The 25,591-nt window shown below is 47.5% G+C and overlaps 1 protein-coding gene across 2 annotated transcripts; it reads left to right on the forward strand.

Moving 5' to 3' along the window:
• Positions 1-865: 865 nt before the first annotated feature.
• Cfap45 (cilia and flagella associated protein 45) lies at positions 866-25,192 on the forward strand. Of its 2 annotated transcripts, none has more exons than XM_034520701.2 (12): positions 866-1,251; positions 6,887-7,012; positions 8,500-8,642; positions 11,005-11,149; positions 11,492-11,662; positions 12,924-13,102; positions 14,143-14,272; positions 17,255-17,401; positions 19,157-19,270; positions 19,776-19,969; positions 23,327-23,551; positions 23,955-24,148. In XM_034520701.2, the coding sequence occupies exons 1-12, from the start codon at positions 1,249-1,251 to the stop codon at positions 24,031-24,033; spliced, it is 1,656 nt and encodes a 551-aa protein (XP_034376592.1). In that variant the 5' UTR covers positions 866-1,248; the 3' UTR covers positions 24,034-24,148. The 2 variants fall into 2 exon arrangements, with proteins under 2 accessions (XP_034376592.1, XP_076770628.1); XM_076914513.1 differs by lacking the exon at positions 23,955-24,148 and adding an exon at positions 25,080-25,192 and having other exon boundaries at positions 1,148-1,251.
• Positions 25,193-25,591: the final 399 nt, after the last annotated feature.

Here is a 25,591-nt window from a genome sequence, read left to right on the forward strand (position 1 = left end):
AACACATCCTTTGTTTTGCAGTCGACTATTTTGGCCTTACTTTGCTCTTTGGTGTGGGGCTAATAACTGCCTGAGAAAGGTGTGACTAGTAATTGGACTCCAAAGGACATTCTTGAGTAGAGGAATCCAGGGAATGAAGTGTGCAGCTCTTTGGATTAAGCAGCAGCAATGGCAGCTGTAGAATTAGTGGTGGTGGTGGTGGTGGTGGTGGTGGTGGCAGATGACTGTCTCCCTTCCCCCACTACTCCAGGGTTTGTCAACAGCTTTCTTTGCTTAGGTTGGAGTAAGGTTCTGGAAGACCAGTTTGGAGGGAGACTTGGGGGTTTGGAGAGACCAAGAGCTCAGAAAATAAATATCTGAGAAATAAAAGCAATCACTGGTTGTTGGGAGGTTTTGTTGAGTGTGGGGCATGCAGGATTCCAGGTCTGCTCAGTCCTGTCCTGCAGATCTAAGGCATGAGGGGCCAAGGCAAAACTGAGAAAATCTTAAATCCCCCTAAAAGTACTCACAGGAGGAGTGTTAAAAGGGGGGTTCCCCTAACTTCCTCCCATGGGTTTTGACCTTGTTTAGGGTAGAACTTACATTTTGAGTTTGTTTGTTTATTGAGATATATCTTGCTATGCTGCCCAGGTTGGTTTTGAACTTCCTGTCTCAGACTCCTTGCATTTTCAATAAATTCCGTCAGATCTAAGCCTGTGGGATTGCGTATGTATCTTCAGGGCTAGAAGCCGTCCTTTGGTCTAGTCAGACTCCCTCCTACCGTGAAATTTGTTTGGTTTAATGCTGCTTGCCTCTCAGAAGCCTGAACTCTCATCAGGTTTGGTTTTAATCCTTCCGGAAATGGTAGCGGTAACCATGGTAACCTAGGGTGGGTGGAAGGGTCTGTGAAGGAAAAACCATGATCCTGTGCCTGGCTTTTGGGGCCTTGACGGTTGAGCCCTCCTGGGCCCATGGGAAGTAGGCCCTTTAAAGTTAGCGCTTGACTTGAACTGGGTTAAAGCCAAAGTGGACATGATGGGCCTATCCAAGGGGCTCAACCTTCAAGAGCCTGGTTCCAGCTACTCTAGGGCGGGAAAAGGTTGAGGGAGGGGTTCCCGCCTTCTAAACTACCTCGTGACTGCCCCCTGGAATCGGGAGGGGCGAGGGCGGGTCTAAAACGCCGAGTGCTAGTTCTTGGTTGCTATAGTAACGCGTCAGCTCCCGCGGAGTCGGTGGAGGCGCCTGCAGCTGAAGCGGCCGGCCGCAGAGATGGTGAGGCTCTGGGTAGCTGCAGTTCTTGCGTCCTGAAGTGGGTTAGGGCTCTGAGAGGGAAAGCTGGGGTCTTCTCTCAGAGGCTGGGGAAGACAGGAAATTCTGGGAGTGAGGACGGGACGACGGCTGGAAATGGAGTAAAGGAAGTCTCAAAAGACTTCCCCCCATCCTGTTGGGCTGAGTCCTCTCGGGCTGTGGGGTGTGATGTTGAGAAGAGCACCCGTTAGAAGACCAAACGATGAGCCCCATAACCTGCTATGCTGTTAACCAGCAGGGTGATCATGGGAACGGCACCTCATGTTCCAGAAGAGCCTCAGTTTTCACTGTGTGGGAATGATTTGGGCACCACATAAGTGTTTATGAATGAAAGAATGAATGAATGAATGAATGAATGAGGAGGACCCCAGGTTTGCAAAGTCCTGGGGGAATGAATAAGTCTGCCAGTCCTGACATGCCTTGAACAGGAGCTGACTGTCACGGTCATGGGCTGTGAAGACCAGCAGGGCTTCAAAAGAGCTATTAACGTCTAGACCCTAGTTCGATGGCTCTGAGGGGTTAGGGGAGTCTGCAGACAGGTGTTGGAGCATGTGCTTACTGGAACTTACTTGAAATGTCTGGCAACCTGGGTGCTGAGGTGGATGACTGGGTTGTATTTGTAGGCAGACTCTAGGCCTAAGGTGGTCTGCCTTGCTCTTATGGGATTTAGTGGATTTCAGAAGCAGCTGGGTTCCGAACTTCTGAGGACTCCCTGGAGTGTGTAGTGATGGGGATCCCATTTGGTTACATTTTATTTAACTGTCTTCTCTCAGCACAGCCGTGGTGTGTGTGTGTGTGTGTGTGTGTGTGTGTATGTGTGTATGTGTGTGTAGTGCTACCCACAAGCTTTTTTGAGAGCATGGAGGAATGAGAAGAGGTGGTGGTGGGAGGTTCATAGGCAAGCTTCCAAGACTCCCCAAAAGAAAAGGATTAATAGCATCCTCTGGAGGTAGAGAGAGAGGCAAGAGTCTCGTTTCTAACCCTGGTGTAATGTTCATGGAATACATCAAAGGTGGGCAACCTGGTCCATTTAAAGAAAGAGGACAACCAAGTGGATCACTCAGGGTGAGAGGAAAGAAGCCTGAAGTGAGGGAATCCCTCCTTTCCTACAGCCAAGTCTGTGGATGAGAAGTATACCCAGGCCAAGAATCTAAAGCCGGCTTTGTCAGCCTGTGTTGACTCTGTATGCAAAAGAGGAACTAGATCTGAGGGGGAAGGACCATCTAAGAATGAACAGCCTCTGTCTTTGTTCAGTTGACAGGTGTTGCACTTACGTCAGGGAAACTCCACACCGACCTATTCCAGTCCCAGCTAGCCTTGTCGTGCTTGCATTTAAGCCAAATACCATAGATCCTGCCATTATACAGATATATTTTGTTCTCAGCTAAAAATACGTGGGTTTTTTTTTTTTTTTTTTTTTTTTTTTGCTATGTTTCTTGGTCATAAAATAGTTACCTATTCATTGCAGAAAATGATTAAATATAAAAAACATCTTAAAATGGTGGAGATGTCGGGAATCACAATTGTGCGATGCTATGCCCAGCTTTTGTGTGAGTGCCATGGATCCAAACTCAGATTCCCACAGCTGTGCAGTGAGCATTTTACAACCAAACCAGCCCTCCATACCAACATTTCCAGAGGAATACTTACACGAAGTGGAAACTTAAGGGTTCTTTGGAAAGTCGGTTGGATGGTGTTTCGCTGGGCAAACGTATGAAGGAACGTTTTGCTGAAGCAGACACAGGAGAGAGGATAATCTGCTAAAGCAAGCATGTAAAAAGACATGTGATGAAATATTCTTTGCTAACAACACACGTGTATTGGTCCGCCTTACATTATGTAGTTGAGTTGCATTTGTTGGGACTCCATAGGGAGAAACACACCAAAAACCTTCTGGTGGTGTGCTGCAGTTTCTTGCCACTTCCACAGACTTGGGCTGATTGGCAGAGTGATGTCAGCTGAGACAGAAGCATGTGCTGAGGCAAGACCCGTGGAAGACACGTGATGTCTGGAGAATATAAATAATACTTGAGGGACAGTGACAGGCTGAGCTAGGCTTGCTTATAGAGCTCGCTGTGCAACGCTTGTGGGTCTCCAGTCTTTGCTGATCTTTGCATCCCTGAATGAGGCACAGCTGAGAACTTCTCCTGTCATTCCTCCTGGTCCCTCCTGCAGAGGGACCTGGTTCCTCTTGGTTCCTCAGCCGAGGCCAAGGCCTGACTGTCTCTGCTAGGTCATGTCACTGCTGATGCTAACCCGACTCTATGGAACTAGACTGCTGGTATGTCCATGAGGTGTTTGCGAGTGGATCAAGCTGCCACTGTCTGCTAACCTGTGAACTGAACTGCTGATTTCCAGACAACACAGGCAGGAGTTGCTCCAAAGAACCTTTCTAAACAAGTCCACTTCCCTGTATCCTTTCTTTCCCACTACCTCTAGTGGGTGGTGATTAAAGAGTTTAAGAACCATCATTAAAAGTAAGATTCTTCTAAAAAAAATAAAGTTAAACTTACATATTTCTTAGAATATATTTTCCTCAATAAAATTTTGACCGCTTTATACAGCTACATAATGAGGTTCAGACGTGCCCTGCTCCCCGTTATCGTCACAGCCTCTTCCCTCTCCTACTTAAAAAAAAAAATCCTCTCTTAAAAACTATGTATGTTATGGAGATCTCCGTGTCTCATCTATATACATTTGACTTAAATCTTTCTGCCCCAGAGTTTCTGTTAGAGTACCCTTGTTTGGGCCAGATTCCCCCGCTCCTGGGATGAGCTGATGTATAACTCGAGGGGGCAGGCAGCTGGGTCAGTAAGATAAGCACACTAATGCAGGGCTTGCCTATTTATTTGTCCCCAGTCACGCTTCTCTTTACTGCCTCAATTGTAGCTGGAGAAAGCTGTGTTTCCTTCCAAGGCTGTCTCCTTCCAAGCAGACTAGGCAGCTGGCTAGCCACTGCTCGGCGTCATGGGGATATTTATTTGGTCACGCAAGAAATAAAACGAGCCCTTCACCCCCTAAGAGGCCCACTTGGCTACTTCCTCTGGTCCAGAGGGATCCAACTTTCCATTTTTTTGCTTGGTTCTTCATTTTTTTTTTCCTAGTGTGTTTATACAGTGACCTCCCTAGTTCTTCTTGTTACTCTTGGCAGAACTGGTTACTCTAGCCCTGGGGTAAGGCTTGTGGCTTCAAAGTCAGCAGTTCTTAAATGAGGTTTTCTTAGATACCCAACGCCGCTGCTCAAAGCTTCCCCTACTTGGCCTGCTAGTGGCTGCTTTTCTGTGGTCATTTGCTTTCCTTCCTCTGTTCTGACTTCGAGGTTCAGGCAGTGGATTATTTCCTGTGGTGACTTCCTCCAACCTGGGTACCAAGGACACAGGAAAGAGAAGACACAATCTCTGCAGTGAGGGACCTATAGTCTGGTGCACAATGCCACATGTAGGGAGTCCTTGAAAAGAAACAGGAAAACAGATGCGAAAACAATCATAACCCTTCCCATCTGTACTCTGTCTGGAGCTCTTTCATATACATTACTATCCACATCCGTGATCTGGAAAACGCAGAATGGTGGAGTGACTCAGTGTCAGAAAGATGCATTCCCCAGAGGCGCTTGTCTCAGTCTACTCTAGGGTCCTTAAGGGGTCATCTTATTTAATTTCACCCCTGTTTTGTATCAGATGTAAGTCGGTCGGGTTACTGCTGTGTGCCTCCCCTTACCCCCCACCCCCCACCCCAGTGTCTCCCTTAATTATATTAAAACTCAAACACCACTTCTCAGGGTCCTTCCACCGGTTCCCTCTATTCCCAGGGTTTCCTCTTAATCCTACCCACTGCCCTTTCTGTTCATTTCCTCTTATTCTAATTTTAAGTGGAAAGGGGAGTGGTTGCTCACCACCCACCGTGTAACAACCCTTCAGAGGCTGCTCTTAGGCACCACCAGAGCTCCCATATCCGCCTCTTTATAAACCCTCGCTTTTCTGCTCTGCTGTCTTGGGGCTGGCTGAAGATGGCTCCTTCTAGAAGCCTACACTGGCTGAGCCAGACAGTGAGGGGAAGGAAGGCTCACACAGCCGGGCTCATTGTTTGGTAGAGAGAGAGTCGGCTGAAGAGCAGTCAGTTCAGTGTAAAAACCTGACACAGGTGCTGCAGGTGCTGAGGGGAGGTCCTGTTGGTAATGGCAGATCAACGAGAGACTGAAAAAACACAAAAAACACCGTTTAGTGACCTGGAAGAATCGCTAACATTTAGAGACCTGGTCCGCTCACTTCTCTTTACACCATCCCCCTGGGGCTGCGGATTCCCAGACTTGGAGGGACCCAGTATGTCTAGACCATTTCCCCCCAAGATATCTCAGCTCACAGAGCTTTGTTGAGGCGGGTGTGGGCTCCTCCGAGGCAATGAATGAATCAGCTTTAGATTAAGGCTACTGTTATCCAAAAGCCTTAGCAGAAACTGCTTCCCGGATGTAGATATCTGCTTGCGGGGTGGGAGAGAGATGGAGCCCAACTGACCGCTGGGCCTGGAGGTTGTGATTAGCTGGATTCTTGGCTGTAAGCCACAGAACCAGAACTCTTATTTAAGTGGGATGAAACACTTCCAGAGGATTTAGGAGAGCCCACGCATTTTGCACCAGCAGGGAAACAAGGCTCAGAAAGTAGGAAAAGAGGAAGTCCCTTCCTTCAGCTGTAACCAAGGCCCAAATCAAACAGATCTGGCACTCAACACTGCTGGCTTTGCAGGCTGGTGGCATCCTTATCTGTGCTGCCCCAGATGCGTCTGCTCCTGCAAGGCAGGGTCAAAAAGGCTTTCCACGTTCAGTGTTTTGCATTGCTGGTTCCCCAGTCGCTGTCAGGTCAGGGGCATCTTATTGGTTCAGCTTAGACTAGGAAGGCAAATACCTGATGTTTTCAGCTTTTGTTGTTGGGGATGCGCCTTGTCTCCCATAATCATTAGCTAGGGCAATTTGCCAAACATAGGAAGCTATTGGCACATCGAAAAGTATTATATTTTGGTTAGCTCTGTCTGGTTGTAGCTGGTAACCATTGTTCATCCACTACCTGGAGTTTGCCAGCTGTGGCCCAGTGAGTTTCTACAGTTTTTCTTTCTTTTAGATCCCAGCCTTGCTCATGAAACAGGAGGGGGTTGGGTGATGTGTCCTTAATGAAAGGGTCCTAAAGCTCCGGCTGAGAAGATTGGTAGTGAAGAGGTCGCTGTGCATTCTTGGGAAATCAGGTGCAGTTGCTTCTCTAAGGTCATTATAGTGGGAGAGTGCAGGGACAATGAACAGGGAGCCTCCCTCCCTCTCGCCACCCCGTGCTCTCCACCCTTTCATCTGTGCCTTGTGACTGACTTGGCTTCATTAGCTCCAAGACTAGAGACTGCAGAAATGCCCTTTTGCAGACTTAGTATGCCTTGCTAAGAGGTCTCCCGATGGGAGATGTTGTACCCTACATTTCAGGTTCTAAATAGACATGTTCTGTAAGAGGTTTCCTCACATGTTCGCTCTTCTAGTTGTCAGCATAGGCTTCAGAAATGTTTGCTGCCTGTGGTCTGGATGCCACTGGGTACTGATGACCAGACCTTTTGTCTCTACCTGCAGCCACTAAGCACAGGGGATGCCTCAAGCTCGGCTTCCACCGCTTCCAACCGGTCACGGAATAGGACTCGCTATCGGACCAAAGCTATGAACTCTGAGGTAGACGAGAGTCTTTTTGGAGGTGTCAAGGTAACTCATCATCAGTAGATTCTACCCCCAGACTAGGACAATGACGGTTCCTGCAGTGTGGAAAGGGAGCGGAACAGCGCTCCTTGGAACAGCTTTGGTGCCTGTGACAGTTGATGAGAAGGAGGGGAAGAGAATGAGATTTGGAGAGCTGGGTAGAGGCAACTGAGAGAAGGGACACTTCTGGAAGCATAGGAGCATAGATGGCCTGGGGAGTAGAGAATTGATGTCTGTTCCTGCTCTTCATTGCTCTCCCTGTGAGTGGACGAGGGCTTTCTAGAGGGTCCCCTTGGAAGATTTCCCACTCTCCAGTGTCTTCCCCACTGCTAAAGGTAAGAATCAAAAGGGTGTAATTCTGTAATTACACTTTCAGACTCTTTTTGAGGGGAAGGGTCCTCATGGAATTTTCTAGTCCAAAAGAGGGTGGGGAATAGCCCTGAGCACCAGGAATAGTGCTGCTTGGTTACTAGTCCTGTCCTGGTCCAAGTTCTTTGGCCTTCTGGGTAAATGAGAGTCCAGGAAGTTGGCAGCAGGGGGCAGAAGTGGCCTGCACATTGCTGAGTCGTGCCCTTGTGGAAGCAGAGACTAACACCAGGTGGCAGTAGCGCTCAGGGGACAGTGCAAAGTGACCCAATCAAGGCTACCCCCCTGGGCACCATGCAGGTGTTTGTTACTGCGTTTATGGTGCCTACATTTTCCTGTGTTTAGAAATTGTATTTTCTTGCTAACCCCTGTGAAGTTAAAAAAAACCTGAAAAACATCACACATCTGGTCTGTGTTCACTTTGCTGAATCCTAACTGAGTGCTTCCCTTAACCGCAGTTTGTTCCCTAAGTGTCTTGCTGTGTAGTCCATGTGGGTTCCAAACTAGCTGTCCTTCTTCTCCTGGCTCCCAGTTGCTGGAATCAAAGGTGTATGCCACAACGCTTGGCCCAACAATGTTAGGTTTTAAAGGCGGTTCCTGTTAGGCCACTTGGTGTTTCTAATTCCCTTGATATGGCTTTTTTAAAAAAAAATCATTAGAAAGGATTAAAAACTACTAATATTATATTGTAGATTTATCTGTAACATGTTGTATTGCTTCAAAGTTATAGCATGGTCCAAGAATTTCACAAGGCCAGAAATGTTCATGGAGGGATAACCTAGACACCAAATTTTAAAGTTTCAACCTGGTGGGTTTAACATAGGTATAGAAATACACTATCAGCCCTTCTCCTTTCAGCCCTTTGGCACAGTCTCTAGCATTCTTGTGAGGAATGCCTGCCCAAGAATAAAAGGTGTTGTTCTCAGAAGGTTGGGCCAGTGCAGAACACACCCAAGCCATGTTCTGATGAAGACTACCAGGATGCTTTCCCAGTACCCTGGCTGATTTTGTGTTCTGTAGCTGCATGGGATGGAAACCTCTAGGGAGCTACTTGTGAGGTGAGGTTCGTATTGTTTCAGTGGCAAGTGGAGTGACCGTCTTCTATGGATTTCCCTCTGATCCTATAGCCTTCATCCCAGGGCAAGAGCGACAGCCCTATCGTGGTGATCCGTGATAAACATGCCATCCGGAAAACTCTCAGTGCTCTGGGCTTGGACCACAAGCCAGAGACAATCCAGCTCATCACCAGAGACATGGTCAGAGAACTCATGTGAGTCCCCAGACTCAGACAGTACTGCTTCTGTGCAGGGTGGACTGTGCCACCGGGATGATTCCATCTAGACAGCTTCCATCTAGACAGCCCAACTCTACCTGCTTTCCTGCCCACCCGTCTCCTCTTTTCTTTTACTTTTGGGGTTTTGTTTGCCTATATAGATTTTTAAAAAAAATCATTTTTGGTTAATGTACACAAAAATAGGTTTCGTTGTGACATTTTATTTATCTACCTTGTTCTCTTTTTTTTTTTGTTTTGTTTTGTTTTTAGAGACAGGGTTTCTCTGTGTAGCCCTGGCTGTCCTGGAACTCACTCTGTAGACCAGGCTGGCCTCAAACTCAGAAATCCACCTGCCTCTGCCTCCCAAGTGCTGGGATTAAAGGCGTGTGCCACCACCGCCCGGCCTACCTTGTTCTTATTTGTCCTTTCCTCCACGTCTTCCCTCTCCTCTTTCTATGGTCTCTTACTCCTCCAAATAGTCCCTTTCTGTGTCATGACACAGATGTTACAATGTCTGCTCTAGTTCCCTCTAACAGTCCTCTGTTCCCACCCCCTCTCTGTCTCTCTCTGTCTGTCTCTCTGTCTCTGTCTCTGTCTCTGTCTCTCTGTCTCTCTCTCTCTCTCTCTCTCACACACACACACACACACACACACACACACACACACACACACTCTACATGTAAAAGAAAAAAATCAATATGCCCATCTTGTTTCAGTGTTTTCTCTCCTCCATCTTGGCCCTCCTCTTCTCCCTTTGGTAGGTAGCAGGGCACTGCCCTTCACTCCAAAGCTCGCTTTAGACTCTAAAAGTAAAGGGCAGAGGAGCACTGCTTCTAAACCCTCAGCAGTGCGTGTGGGGAAGGGAAGTGAACCAACGAGTCACTTCCTTTTGGCTACATCAAGAGTCCAAAGCCTAGGGAAACTGACCAGATGTCTAATTAGCACGCTGGCTCCTCTCCAGACTTGAGGCTGTCAGAGGAAATTCATAGGTGCTCTCCAGGTTCCTTTGGGGTTAACTCAGTTTTACTTCCGGACTGGAGCAGTGTCATCAGACTCCTCCTGCAGGGCACAGGCTGAGCTCAGCCAAGTACCAGGAGCCAGTGTTGTGTTTGATGGCTTAGCACTTGTGTTTAGGGCTTCACACTCTCTGACCATCCCTACCACTCTGGCTCCATTTGACTAATGACGTCAGTTCACAGAATTTGAAGCCCTTGACTCATGGCTTAAGCTGAAGCGACACAGCTGGATCCCGTGCAGGAGCTGAACTCTACTATGGCCTTTGTTTAGCCAAGGCTGACCAGCCTGGGCATCTGACAGCCAGCTGTGGGCAGTGGCCTGAGGGGTGCTACTTCTTGGACTTTTTGCAGACAGGCTGGTCATGCTTCAAATCTAGGTCAGATCTTAGATTCAGGTTGCTCATGGTCACTTCACACCCTCCATTGTTTTGGGCCACACCACTTGACTTGGTGCAGTATAAGACCTTGCTAATAAGTGAACCTACTTCTAGGACAACCCCCCCCAACCCCCACCAGCTTTTATTAGATGAGATTTCACCTCCTGTCTCAGATCATCTGCGTCTTGTTGCCATGCACCTGTTAAACTGCCTCGCCCAGAAGCTGCTTTATTCTCTCCTCTCCACGGCCTCCTCCCCCATCACTAACGTGTGTTATTTGTTTCTAATCATTATAATTAGCTGTAGGTTTGTTGAATGCGTTGGGTAGCTACAAGGAGCGCTCTAGAGACATGTCTCCAGTAGCTGTCGATCAGAGTTTTTAATTAATATTTAGAGTTCAAAGCTTCTATCCAGGCTGGATGGACAGGGGTATTTAGATTTCCTACCAGCATCCATTTCAACCCTGCCAAGCATTCTCTTATACTTATACCTTATTCCAGCGTCAGGAATAATCTGTTTTTAAAGTTCGATTCAACAGCTTTGAGTATGCTAAGTACCAAGTCCTGGCTCAGAGATTAGGCTGCTGATGTAGTTAAGATAGGGTCTCATCCTGAAGAAGCTTGAAACAGGCCTTGCACCATTGGTCCTGAAGTGGGCAGTAAAATGGAGTCAGAATATGATGGGGTTCAGAGGAAAATGCTTGGGAGTAGGGTGGACTTACAGAAACACAAGGTCAGGTCGCTGACAGTTACATAGAGAACGTGGTGGCATATGAGACAGACTGTAGAAGGAAGATATAAAATGTTTCTTTTGGTCTGCAGCATCAGTTGCTTCTCACCTGAAACCCTTCACTTTAGTGGCCCACGAATTTGCAGACTCTCCTGCCTCACCGTAGTGTGGGGAGGAGAAGAGAGGAGGGAACTTGGAGCCTGTTCTCCTCCCTGACTCTGGTCATTCCTATGTCAGTGTTCCCACAGAGGACCCCTCTGGGGAATCTCTAATCATCAGCCCTGAGGAGTTTGAGCGGATCAAATGGGCATCCCAAGTCCTGACCAAAGAAGAATTGAATGCCAGAGAGCAGGCCTTCAAGAAGGAGAAGGAAGCCATCTTGGTAACTCACCTTCATAGCTGTGTCCTTGGTGGATGGGTGGCAGAGTAGGAAAGTGCAGGAGGGAAGCCAGCTTTCCATCCCAGGTGGGATAAGCTCAATGAAGGCACAATAAACTAAAGTGTGCATGTGCATTTAATTCACAAGTGTTGGACATGGAAGACAGAAGGAAATCCCTGAGATATGGGAGTGGTACGTGGACCACTGGGAGGACGGGAAGAAAGCCAGGCTGTGAGGCCTTTCTGCTCTGATACAGTGATGGACTGAAGAGAAATCTTCCCAAGTTACCTTCAGCAGGCAAGTTTATAGGGAATAAACCCACCAATCCAGGTTGGTCTCCCTTAGGAAGCAGTCACAATTCGCAAGAAGATCATGAAGCAGAAGGAAATGGCCTGGAACAATAACAAGAAGCTAAGTGACCTGGAGGAGGTGGCCAGAGAGCGGGCCCAGAACCTTCTGCAGAGAGCCAGCAAGCTTCGAATGGAGCAGGAGGAGGAGCTCAAGGACATGAACAAGGTGGGTCTCCTCCTTTTATCTGAGGACTCCTGCCGCTCCCTCTGTCCTCTTACTCACACTTGGGACAAGGTTAGGGACTGGTGTGGGCAGGGCTCGCATGGATAGGAGGAGAAGTGACCTGTTTGCTGGATGATGAGGGCAAGTCACCCTCCCTCCCTGAGCCTCATCTTGTTCACAGGTAAAATAATGAAGGCAACACTTCTTAGCAAAATTCTTGGCAGCACTGAACAAGCTAAGATATGGGAGAGTCTTTGTGAACCATGATTAATAAGGATCTCATTCCTGTTTCTATCCTGTTAGTTCAAGTCTGGACCCAGATAGTGGCAGAGACAATAGAGTTCTTTTTGAAATGCCCAGAATACTTCCTTTAGCTGGGAGCACAGGATCAGGAGCTCATTTGAAATTCTATTCCGTAATTCTAAATGTTCCCTTGTTGACTAATAAAAACAAACAAACAAACAAACAAACCCCATCGACTCTACAAGCCCTTCATCTCTGAATTCCACCCACCTCTCTGGTAAATAATCTCTATTTGTACCTGCTTTTATTATTCCAAAGCTCTTACTTTCTGGTTCTTAATGAGAGCACCATGGATTCTCATTTCTTTTATGCAATGTTGGGCTCTTCTGGATTACAAAGTGCACTAGTTGAATTTCTGCTGGACTGTCTTGGCTTCTATAAGCATATCACATGGGTCCATGAGAAGGAATTGCGAAGCTCTAATGTCTTATGGAGATTATGTGTGTGTTTACGTAGGTGAACACCACGTTCATCATATTTCCAAAGGCCAATCCATTACCTCTGGAACTCTACAATACCCTGACTGATGCTGTCTCTTCTTGAATAAACCTTGGTGCCTGACAAGAACCAAGTAAAGGGCCTGGAGAGATGGCTCAGCGGTTAAGAGCACTGACTGTTCTTCTAGAGGACCTGGGTTCGAGTTCCAGCATCCACATGACAGCTCACACCTGTGTGTAACTTCAATTCCAGGGCTTCTGACACCCTCATATAGATACATGCAAGCAAAACATCAGTGAACATTAAATAAAAATAAACTATTAGAAAAAAATCTGTAAATGTTCAAGCTATAGGGTGAGTGAAACATGCTGTTTCTTTGAACTCAGTGAGCAGCTGAGCACATCTCCAGCACACACATTCTGCTCCCATTTCTTCCCTCTTAAATTTCTACACACTCATAACACCTCCTTCCTCAACTGTATCCCCAAGCCTAGTGCCAGGATTTTTTTCTCCCACTTCCTAGATTATTTTGAATGCCAAGTGCCACGCAATCCGGGACGCCCAGATCCTGGAGAAGCAGCAGATACAAAAGGAGTTGGATGAAGAGGAGAGGCGGTTGGATCACATGATGGAAATAGACCGGCAGGAATCCCTTCAAAGGCAGGAGGATCGGGAAAGAAAAAGGAGGGAGGAGAGAGTACGGTAGGTGAAGGTGGGGGGTTGGACGTTTTCCCCTTAAGTCCTTCCTGGGTATCTTCAGGTCCCTGTAGCCTAGCAAAGAGGGGAGAGCTGAGACAGGTGTCCTCTCTCGGTGCCTCCTGTCTTCCACTCTACACGTCTTCCCCCAGCATTTCTGAAGTCTTTATAAGCAGATCCGAGGAAGGAACACTTTGCCTCGTGAGGCAGCTCCGATCTTTATGTTGACTGAGCTCAAACCCGCTTTCCAGGCAACTCTTTCTGTCCTGCTAAATCTAGTCTGTCACATGAAGCCTTCAAGCACCCCATCTGAATATGAGCTTATCATTTCTGCTTGATTTCTGTCGTTGCCTTGTCTGTTCCCACTCTTCTAGCCTTTACTCATGCCATAGGTGTTAGATGCCTCCAAGTTTACTGATATACTTATAGCACCCTGGGCTCACTGGCAGGCGGCTCTGATTGTCCAGTCAGTATCCCTGGATTTATTGTTGAAAAGGGGGCTTTGCTGAGTGGACCTCAGGGTTCAGCCCTGTCTATCAGCACCCAAGAGCCTTCAGTGTTATAAATTCTTACACAGAAAGACAGTGGGCAGAGGAGGCATGAGAGTCAGGTTGGAAGACAAGCGAGGACAAACACTAAAGGAATTAGAGATCCTGGTCTTTGAAAATCTACAAAGCTCTCTGAATTCTCTCTGTGAATCCGGGAGGAAACTCTCTTCCCACATCATTAGGAGACTTAGGAAGAAGCTGGATTCCAGAGGCTTGTTAAAGTATACTAGGAGGGAGGAGGTGGGTTAGGATGTAGGGTAACTCCTGGGCAGACAGATAAGAGGAATCTCAGGGGACTAACACAGCAAAATGAGGACCTACGTTCCAGGACACTGGAGGAAAGGACTTGAGTCCGGACCCAGGAAACATAAGCATGTCAAAAGGACACTTGCCAAATGATGCCTGTGAAACCTCCTATCTGGGAGACCATTTGGGTAGAAGTTGGGGAGAGACTTGAACTCTTCATTTCAGAGCCACTCTGGTTTTGTTTTCTTCTAGGGGAAAACGGCACATTGTGGAGCAGATGAAGAAGAATGAAGAGGAGAGATCGCTGCAGGCAGAGCATCGTGAGCAGGAGAAGGAGCAGATGCTGGCATATCTGGAGCGGCTCCAGGAGGAGGATTTGCAGGTAACAGGCCACCCACCAGGCAGTGCTGAGTTTCCCCAGCTCTAGCAGCAAAGCCCTCCAAGGTTCTAGGCTCAGAGTATGGAGTGATTCTTTTTTTTTTTTTTTTTTTCCTCACAAGGCACACGCTCATTTCACAACATCACAGCCATCAACTTCTTAATTGCTGTCTGGAACACTTGTTTGACCATGGCATCATGCTGGGGATGAGCTGTGATTGGGATAGATATTGTCCTTGCCTCCCAGGGACTTGGGGTCCAAGGCTGACATATCAATGTGAACAGACACATAAAGGAAATACATGGCTGCATGCTTCACACAAGTAAACATAGGGCTGTTTTATGGTCTGTTCCTCGGTTACTGAGGGAAATTATACACTCTATCGACAAACAGGACTGCTTTAGTTTTCTGCTCCCTGCTGTTGTCTCATTCAGAGTACATAATATCCCATTGTCATTAACTGTGTTGGGAAGCCAAACCTTTTATCCCTATTAGCTTAGATAAAATTTGTAGGGACACTTAATGAAAGAAAGAAAGAAAGAGAGAAAGAAAGAAAGAAAGAAGAAGACAAAACACCTGATAACATACCTGTGTGAACTTCATAAAGCTAAGATGGTCTTCTATTTGCCTTATCTGGTGTGTTGCAATACGAAGAAGCACATAGCAAGGGCATATACACACAGGTCTGTGGGTACGCATGATTTTGCATATGGATGGACACACGTGTGTGCACACACAGGCACTTGGAAAGCCCAAAGCTGGTGTCAGGAATCACCTCCATCACTCTTAATTCACCGAGGCAGGCAGGCCTCTCAGTCAAGCCTAGTCTTGCTGGCCAGCTTGCTCTGGGGAATTCCTTTCTCTGTCTTCTCGGGTCGGGTCATAAGCGGAGCACCACACCCACTCAGCATTTACAAGATTTCCAGGGATCTGAACTCCAAGCCTTACAGTCTCCGTGCTTGTGTGGCCAGCACTTTGGCCACTGAGCCATCTCTCTAGCCCTGTAGCAGGCATTTGAGCACACACACTAAAGTTCTTGGCAATGTTGTACAATGTGTTTTGACCAGAGTCACACCTTTGCTCACTTTTTATTTCATTTTCAAAATGTTACCCATAAACAAACGTTGAAAGAATTAGAACCATACCGGCAATACTTGGCTAAACTACTTTTGCCTTAGACAGTTTGACACCTCGCTATGAAATGCTTCACACTCGCAGCTCTAAAAACCAAGGCCCAGTCGTGTAGCCTCCACCTAAAGCTCCTCCAGAGACCCTGTAATGTCACCTGATATTAACCTAGATTCAGTCTTCTTTAATTGGTAAATAAATGCGTTTTCAGCTACTTTTCTGTTTTTCACACCAGTTTCTAATCAAGGTTTGCATGCTGTATCTGATTAGGTCTCTTTAGTCTGATTGGATCTGGAAGCATCTCCTCATTTGTTGACTCATTTGTTTCTTAAATATATTTTTATTTTTCACTGACACCTAGTAATCGTGCACCTTTGTGGTCTACAGTGTGACAGTCCTGTATGTTCGGATGTGTAATGGTCAGATCAAGGTGACCAGCATATTCATCACCTCAGATAACTGACATTTCTTTGTATTGGGAACACTCAGAATCTTTTCCACTAGCATTTTGGAATATACAGTTGATTATTATTGACAGTAATTGTCCTGCTGTGCTATAGAACACCAGAAGTTATTCCTCTTATCTAATAACATTCCTGTACCTGATTCTTCTTCCACGATGCTATTTAACTCATTGAACTCACGGTCTTTTGGGTTTTGTCCCCAACTCTCCATGTGTATGGACGACTGAGTTGTCATCAGCCAATGCACTGGGTGTTATTGAGTGACTGGGAGCCCCCAAGAGTCCCATAAATGATCAGCAGGTTTTCCTAGCTCCTACAGTGTGGGGGTTGGTCTGAAGACTTAGGTTGAAGATCCCTTCCTGGAGTAGAAGATGAGGCTTGTAGACTTGTGAATGGCTTGCAAAGGAGACCTAGAAGATAGACAGACACACCTAGCTAGGACACTAGCTCTGGAGAGAAGTGTGGGAAACAGAAGTATGGAGAAAATATGCAGGGAACAAGGGGGTAAACAAAGACTGGACCCTTCAGCTTGGTTGTGGGGAGCTGGGAATTGGTGGGCTCACTGGCATGTTCCAGCACTGAGTCAACACCATTCCACTGGTGTGTCACGGTCCTTTGGATGTCCTTCCAAAAGACACTCCCAAGTCTCCAGGAAGTAGTATTAGGCAAGCTTAGGGTAGAACCGGGCACCTCACCATGCTTGTCAGCATCTCAGCAGGATAGCTCTTCCATGATGCTAGCAAGATGGAGAAGAATCTAGGGAGTCATGTTTCCCCTCCCCCGCACCCGTCCCCCCAGTTGCTTTGAAAGGCGTCAATGCAGGGTAAGTCCCTTTGGTTCTTTGGAAGTCAAATGAGCCAACAAAAACAACAATTGGAAGAGTCAATACACAAGTTTTTCATCTGTTCAAGGCCCCACCTTTCAGAACTTGGGAAACAGCCTCTGCTAAATGCCCAGTGAGTGGAAACTAGTCACTTGTGAGCAACACTTTTTTTTTTTTTTTTTTTTTTTTGTCATCACTACTGAATGGGAGCTCAAATTTGAGTTTCAATGGGGAGAAGGAAGGAATTTGAACACTGGAGGGTGGTAGCTCATGAGGTCATAGGGGTAGACTTTAGTGCGGCAAGAGAGAGAAAAAAATGAGAGCCTTCATTTCCAGAAAGGGTTGAGAGATAAGTGTCAGGGGCCATCACCAAGCTGAGCTGGGTGAAGACTGCAAAGAGGCTGTTTGATAGTAAAGTTGCCTGTTTGTCCATTCTTGAAAGGCAGCTTTAGTCCGGGCTGGTGCTGGCCACGTTGTACCCGCTCCTGCCTCTGTCTCTCTCTATACCTACATGCCGGTAGCCATGTCTTGCCTTTGGCTACTCTAAGGATCTCTTCCTTTTGCTGGCAGGATCTGGAACGAAGACATCAGGAAAAGCTGAAGATACAAGCTGAAATCAAACGTATCAACGATGAAAACCAGAGACAGAAAGCAGAGATGCTGGCACAGGAGAAACTGGCAGACCAGATGGTGATGGAATTTACCAAGAAGAAGATGGTAGGGACTTGGTGTCTGATGCTGGAACCAGTGTTCAGGAGCGACATGGGCCTGAGCAATTCTGGGACTCTAGCAGGAGACAGCCATGCCTTCATTTAAAAATTCACTGGCCTGGCTTCTTTCTCACTTCATCGTGGCCTGATAAATTGTTCAGTAAGAGTATAGCTTTTAGAGACACCCCCCCACACACACCAGTGTATCATGTTCTTCAATAATACAGTCACTTACAAGCTGCGATCAGGGTCACAGGCAGTAAAAGAAAACTAAAGTGATTGGTGAAAGTGAAGTTGATATGAATTCCTCAAGGGTTGAGAAGCCTAGAAGCTAAGCGTTAGCTTCCCCAGACCTTTTTGGTTTTTTGTGAAAACGCTTATCTAGGACATCCTATATTGGGTGGTTAAGATACCTCACTGTAGAATGAATATATAAGAAGAAAGATGGGAAAAGCAATATTGGCAAACAGCTTGAGATGAATAAAGCCCCCAAATGTGTGGACTTACTCTGGGACATAAACGAATGATGGAGTGATGGGGGTATACAGGGAGATGATGAAGGAGGGAGGAAAAAAGACTTTTAAGTATAGTTTAGAGTGAATATGGATTTATATTTGTAATAAAAGTACTCAAAATGGCAGGGACACTCTTTTGCGTGTGGATCCAGTTTCCTCTGCAAATTTGGAGTTCTTGATGATTGTTAACTTATCCTACTTCTTTATGTTGCGGTTTTTAGAAAGTGTGCGGATCCTCCCAGCTCTACCCTTTCAGGAGTAGAAAGCATCTAGAATTTTCTTTCCTGCTATCCAGGGCAGGATGAGGCAGAGGAACCAGTGTTATGAAATATAATGGGGTGAGGGTGGTACGTGGCGGGTGCAAAGGGGTAGAGGCAGCGAGCAAGCCATGTGGGAGGGTACTGAAGGAGGTAGCACGGAGGCTCTGAGGACAAAAGTGGGGAAATAGAATGCCAAGGGGAGGGAGAGGGAGTGGGGATTCTTGTACTCGGGGCTGCTACACCTAAGGCAGGTAATGACTAAGCAATTGCTAGGTCCCTGAGGGCAGGCCAGCTAGATTGCCTGTAAACTAACAACCAGCTTGAGTCAGTGGAGCGTGACCCTCAAATAGGCAACTCTCTGGGATTCTTGGCAGTCTGAAAAGGTAGAATAATGAGAGATAAGAGATAGTCTTCATGGGACGACCGCGGCTTGTCACCGGACATGTGCCTTTGGTCACGTGACTGCTGTAGGGGTAGTGGTCTTGGAGCCTTGGGGTTTATTCACTCCTGTTTTTTCACAGAGGTGGTAAAGGGACGAATTTTGATGGCTTACTCTTGAGGTATCTGCTAAGCACTGTGGGGTTGCCCAAAGCATGGTTGGCAGTTTTCCCAGGCACTAATAAGATAACCGCTACCTGCTGCATTTTACAAGGCAGGCAGGGAACCACAGTTGTTACTTGGTCCTGTGGCCTTGCAACTTGAAATTATCTTCGGTGTGAAGGAAGGAGTCGGAAAGCCTGGGCTCAGGATTCCCGTGTTCAAATCAGTTTTGGCGTGACATGCTGCCTGAGCTATCTAGGATAAGGCCTTTGACAGCTTTTTGTAAACCATGGCTGCCTTCTACAAAGGCTGGTTGTCTTTATGTTTGTGCATCGCTAAAGTCCTGTCCCCATTTTAAATGGAGTGAGGAGTGGAAGGGGAATTGCTCTACAGATTGTACAGAGCTGCAATGGTGTGCGTTATCACGAGGTCTTTTCTTCCTGGCAGGCTCGAGAGGCAGAGTATGAAGCTGAGCAGGAGAAAATCCGGAAGGAGAAAGAGAAGGAGATCGCCCGCCTGAGGGCCTTGCAGGAGAAGGCTCAGGATTATCGAGCAGAGCAGGTATCCACTTCCTCTCCCTCTCCGCTTTCCTTTGTCCCTCCCACTCCCGGAAGCCATCCCTCCGCAGCCTGTAAAGTGGCCTGCAGGGTGGAGGTATAGAAGAGAGACTGCTGTCTAGCCTTCAAAATCTAACCGCAGACAAATGTCATTTAATCATGGGGAATGTATTCTGGAAAATGCACCTGAGGAGGAAGGGTGGACCTTTTCCCATTGTCCACAGCAGCGGGAAGAGAGCAGAAAGTTCTAGAGAAAGTTTTGACATAAAGATTTTCCAACCTTAACCTTAACCGTCACTAGAGGAAATGTGGTATCTCTGTCATTAGCAGTTTTTAAAGTTAAAAGCAGTTCTTGGAGTCCGAGGAGGTGCTTGAGACAATAAGGGTGTGAAGGGTAGGACAAGGTGACCCCTTGGGGAATCTTCTGACCCTATCTCAGATTCTTTTGTATCCTCATAGCTCCCCTGTCTTTCCCCCCCCCATCCCCCCACCCCCGTGTGCTTTCTCAGGATGCCTTGCGGGCCAAGCGCAACCAGGAAGTTGCAGATCGAGAGTGGCGCCGAAAGGAAAAGGAAAATGCGCAGAAGAAGATAGAGACAGAGGAAAAACTGCGCAAAAGCCGGCTGGAGCAAGTGGCATTCAAGGAGCACACGCTGGCCGTTCAGGTTCAACGGGACCGAGATGAGTTCGAGAGGATCCTTCGGTAGGAGGAGAACCCTGGCTTCCTTTCCCTGTGTTGATAAAGCTGTGGAAGGAGAACAGGGGTGTGCTCAGGGGATGGTGTGTGTTGGATGGAGAGGAGATTCCTACCCTGTTAACAGGAAGGCGCACATTCGTCTTGATCACGTTGCTGCAATCATCCTGACTAGATGTATGGCTGAAATCTTGCAAAGCCATTTGAGCCAGAAATTTTCTGGTTAGAGAAATGGAAAAGAGCATCTGGAAGTGTTTAAGTATAAAGGTCTCTCCTGCCGCCCCTAGATCCCACATCTTACTGCAAACTAGGGGAACTGAGTAGGAGAAGCCTAGAGGAGATGGAGGACGCATCAGACCCTAAGGATTGTGTCATTAGAGCAAGACTTTGAGGGAGGCTTTGCCATTGCTTTGACTCATAGCTGGTGAGGGACATGTGTTGAAGACTCTGGGTGTCATGGGGCTCATTAGAAATGAGCAAACACTGTGCCTGCTCCACTCGAAGGCTTCCAGAGATTCGTGTTTGGGTGGGCAACTTCATATGTCTCTCTGCTGCTTGACGGCTAGTGTCTTTTTACTGTTTGTTGCTTCCGTTCAATGATGATTCCAGCATGCACGAAAAAGCCAAGGACAAACACTGCCTAGTCTTCTGGTCCTCCCTCAGAGCAGTGGGCTTCCTTCTCCGATTTCTCCCAGTCAGATCTAACACCACCAGATCTGGTCTGATTGGGCGCTACTTCCTTTCTGCTTTGTTTCAACCTCTGGAAAATAAGATTTAAAAAAGGAGGGGTGGGGGACAAACCAAAGAAAATTTGCATTTGGAGAACTTGAAATTACAGAAGTCAGGCTCAAATGAAGCAAGATTGACCAGCACCAGTCATCTCGGTGTGTGGGTGCTGGGTCTTTCCTATTGGAGCTATTTCCTATTGTCTCAGTCAGAAGCAAGCCACGCCAGGCTCCTGGGCCTCTAAGGAGGCAGAGCAGACGTTCTCCTCTGAGAACAACATTCCTGGATTTTCACAGGACCTTGACCCTGCTTGTTCCCACTGACTGTGATGCCTTTTGGCTTGTCTGCTTTTTCTGCCCCTCCCCCAGCCCCTACTCTCTGGTTGTGCTGTGGTCACCAGACACCTAGTAATGGAGAGAACCTCCCAGGTACCCCACAGAGCCTGCCTTTGGGCTCCAGATTGCCTTCCAGGTGTCTCCCCCTGCCTCTGTGCCCTTGGCCAGCTGTGTGCCTTTGGCAGGCACTAATAAATATTAATGGGATGAATTCCAAGCCCTCCTTTTGCTCCTGACCCACTTGCCTCTGCTTTGCTGGGTTTGCCTGGAGCATGTACACTAGCCAGCTATTAAAACTCCATCCAGCTCTTTTGGAGAAGTCCAGCTTCACCTACTGTCCTAGCTTAGCATCCAGACCTAGTGTCTCCAGACGAGGTGACTTCTATGACAGATGTCTTTACTCAGGGAGTGTCCCTGACACAGCCATCCATCCAGATTTTCTTACTTCAAAAGCATGACCTTCAGTATAGCCTGCATATGGACTTCCTGCATCTGTTCAGGAGATCCTGAACTTTCAGACTGTTAACTGATTTGAGACCTTTAGAAAAATACTGACATTTAGGTGACACCCTGACAGGCTGTGGTTTAAATGGTCTGGGGCAAGTAGCCTTTGAAATTTCTTAGGTGACTCTAGCATGAAGTCAGAATCCACAACTGTTGTTTTGCCCCTGTGCCTTGGCCAGTGTACTTTTCTTATTGCCATGACAAAATGCTCAGTGAACGCGATTTGAGTAAGGGCTTATTTTGGCTTATGGTTTGAAGGGATGCAGTACATCATGGTGGGGAATCCACGGCACCGAGGTGGCTGGTCACACCACATTCAAGAAGCAGACAGAAAAAACCCACTGGTACGCGGCTCTCCTTCTCCATTAAAAAATATTCAGGGTGCTGCCCAAATTCAGGAGGAGTCTCTCTTCCTCCTCTAAACATCTCTGGAATCCCCCACCCTGACAATGAAGATTAACTAAGTTCCTCCTGGTCTTACTGGATTTTTCAACTGCCCACCAACCCAGCAGCTCTCTAGTTACACAGCTAGCTTTCCCAACAATAGGAAGCTGATCTACACAGAGGGGAGTGATAACAAGCAGGGAGAATATACCCGCCTCAGATCCGTGTGGGCAGTGGGCACTTGATGTCTAACTACAGAAATGCATGGCCACACGCACTTCCCTTCCTATATCCTGGGAAAGGCTCCACGGAGCTGTGAGATTTGGAGAGGTGTTTGCACCGCTGGAGGAGCTGCTCGGACTTGAGAGGGTTCACCATGTGTAATGGACTTTGGAAGGCAGTAAGGAGATGCATAAGCCATGAGGTCTTTGCCAATGGAAGGTGGCGGGGATCTTTGTTTTGGTGTGAGTGAGCCTGTGAGAGAAAAGCAGGTGAGAATTTCCCTCCTGAGATAGTTTTACAATTTGGTTTTGATTGTATTGAGAAGAAATCTGACATTAGGTTTGATGACCTCTGACTAAATTTCTTCGAGATGTAAATATATTTCATTTGAGCATCTCTAGATGCCATTAGAGATTTTCTTCCTGATAGTAGAATACAGGGGGTATTCTTATGGAAGACAACCATAGAAGGAATGTGAGGACATGAGCCGGGAGGAGAACAGAGAGATGTCAGACAGATGCTGTCTTCCATCAACCAAAGTAGGGCTACCCTTACAGACAGTGTTTCCTTACTCTTGATTGGTTTTGTCGATGTTATTATCATAAGGGAGGAAAGGAAGGAGGGTAACTTAGAACAGGCTTGAGAGGAGTTACATGCATCATTAGAAGGAAGAGAAAGGATAGCTCTTGGTGGGTGAAATCCTGGTTGTAGGACCCAGCTATGTAATTTACAGAGCCCAGTAAACGTTTTGACTGTGGAGATTTTTGTTTAAAATATATTAAGGGGTTGGAGAGCTATCTAGCAGATAAGAGCATTGGCTGTTTTATGAGAGGATCCAGGTTCAATTCCTATCACCCACATGGTAGCTCATAGTGGCCTGTAACTCCAGTCCCAGAGGATCCAATGCCCTCCTTTGGTCTCTGAGGGCATCAGTCATAGATGTCGTGCACAAACACACATGTAGGTGAAACACACATAAAATAAAAAAAAAAAAAACAATTAGAAATTATTAAGAATGTCAACACCGTGACATATGGACAACATATTTGGGTCTGTCCGGGGAGAGGAGCACATGGTAGACACTTTAGTCTGGTGCCTGAGACCTCGAGGTTGGAAGGCTGTGGACTTTGAAGCACGACCACTGAGGGGTCACCCAGGAGCTCAGCCAATTGCATTCCTTTTGTCCATTCCCCAGGGCCCAGAGAGAGCAGATTGAGAAGGAGAAGCGGGAGCAGGAGAAAAAGGCTGCGGGGTGCCTCCAGCATGCCAACGAGCTCCGACGGCAGGTGCGTGAGAACCAGCAGAAGCATGTGCAGAACCGGCTGGCTACCTTCGAAGAGGGCCGACGCCTCAAGGAGGAAGCCCAGAAGCGCCGTGAGCGCATCGAGGATATCAAGAAACAGAAGCTTGAAGAGCTGAGGTGCGCTGGGTTTCTTTCTTTCTTTCTTTCTTTCTTTCTTTCTTTCTTTCTTTCTTTCTTTCTTTCTTTCTTTCTTTCTTTCTTTCTTTCCTCTTCTCCTCTTTTACAAAGAGATGGCATAGCAGGCCGGAAACTGGCTTCCAAAAAGTGGGAGGGCTTTCGGCCCCAGGCTTGCCCTCTGAAGGGGACTCTGGCAGAAGGTTCTGGGACTTCGTTTTGTTGGCTCAGTGGTAGCTCCTTGGCAGTGTTTTAGGATCCTGACTGGAATGCACTTGGTGGGTAGATGGTAGAAATAGGTTGGGGTACAGGGCCCCAGTTTTGGAAGCCCAGGGCATGCCTTTCCCAGTCACACCTTTGGTAAGTACTCTACTTACCTATGCCCTCCCTGCATTTCTCCTGGCAGAGCCACAGGTCTTCCTGAGAAGTACTGCATTGAAGCTGAGCGCAAAGCCAATATCCTGCCAGCCACTTCTGTAAACTGAAGGGCAACCGCTATGGTCTCCGGGACAGCACAGATTCGCCTTAGTCCCTGGGGCATCCAAGTTGCTGCTAACCTTGACATTTCATAGTTACAGATTAAAGCTATTCTATAAAGAACAGCTCCACTTTACTGCTGTGGGGATGGGGGATACCGGTGGACACTGAAGGTTGATCAAGATAAATTACAGTGGACCTCGATGGGACACGGCTGACGCTCAGGGGCTAGAACCAGATAGTGTTCTGGTGCGGTTTTCGCTCCTAAATGGTGGGGTCCATTTTCTCGGGGGGGTTCCTGGCCTTTATGTAATCATATGGCCTGTCCCCTTTCACTATATTCTTGTCTCTCCACTGGCCCTGTACCCATGCCATAGGAATTTGGGACCACTGAGGCAAGAGTTAGAGCTCTGCTTTTGTTGAGGGCTGGTGAAAGGGCACGCAGGGCAGAGTTGGAGGGGGAGGAGTATGACTGGCTGGGACAGGCTTATCCTGGCTCCCGTGACTCAGACCACATGTATGGAGGGGGCAGTGTGTGAGCCCAGGGCTCAATGCTCTGGACTCCATACTTTCCTGCTTAGATCCCTTCCAATCCCAGGCAGCAGTGCAGCACAGATGTTTGCGCCCCCCCCTTCTCACCGAGGCCCCAGGGTACAGCTCCTCACCCAAATACAGCTGAGCCTCTGGTGAGTGGGCCTCCTCAACAGTTCTGTTGGAAATGCTTTCTGCTGTGCCAGCGTATGCCTATTTACACAGTTGCTCTTCAGGTGCTTACTGAACACTAGGTATACCACAGACCATCTAGGCACTACAGTTGACTTGCTCCCCTTTTCTGGAAGCTTCTCATTTGTGCTGATTCTTCCCTCAGCTTTCATACACCTTTAGGGCTGTTCATACATGCCCTTTCAGACACCTTTAGGATGGTCCCAGCAATTTTAGAAGGTCCTTGAGCATCAAGCCTTCCATTTTGAATGGCAACGCCACCTTTCAATGATGGAGGCGGTTCTCTGTCCTCTTCAGTCTAAAACCATCACTGTGGTGTCCTCTCTTCCAGCCCCAAGCCCTAGCTCCATCTCTCAGACTCTGAGTCTGTCTCCATGCAATTGGCTGAGGAGGAGAGGACAGCTGCTGGTGCGTCCTGGGTGTTTATGACTCCAGTTACAAGGGCCTGGGGCAAGAGTCACAAGCTGCTTCCTGTGTTTCTTCTTCCTCAGGACCCAGTGGCTTCCTCACTTACCAGCTCCATCTTCCTCAACTAGAAGACTATTGCTTTTATACAACTAGGTGGGAAACTCCATTGGATGGGGGTGGAACCCCTAACCCAATGCCCTCCAATCCAGAGATGTGTATCCATCCCTTCCTAAAGGTCTTGGGAGATGTGGTACCCAGCCCACGATAGGAGAGAAAGCATTGGTGGTGTCACCAAGAATTCTAGTCTGCCTCTAGCTGGCATATTGTTCCATTGATGGTGGAACCACAGAACAAGCCCTATCTATTTCAGAAAACTTTCTTCTCAAGAACGTCAGAACCATTGTTGGTACCTGCTATGTGGCTGGTTCTACACCC

The sequence above is a fragment of the Arvicanthis niloticus genome, chromosome 16 (genome assembly GCF_011762505.2).
Source record: "Arvicanthis niloticus isolate mArvNil1 chromosome 16, mArvNil1.pat.X, whole genome shotgun sequence".
In the NCBI taxonomy this organism is placed as follows: Eukaryota; Metazoa; Chordata; class Mammalia; order Rodentia; family Muridae; genus Arvicanthis; species Arvicanthis niloticus.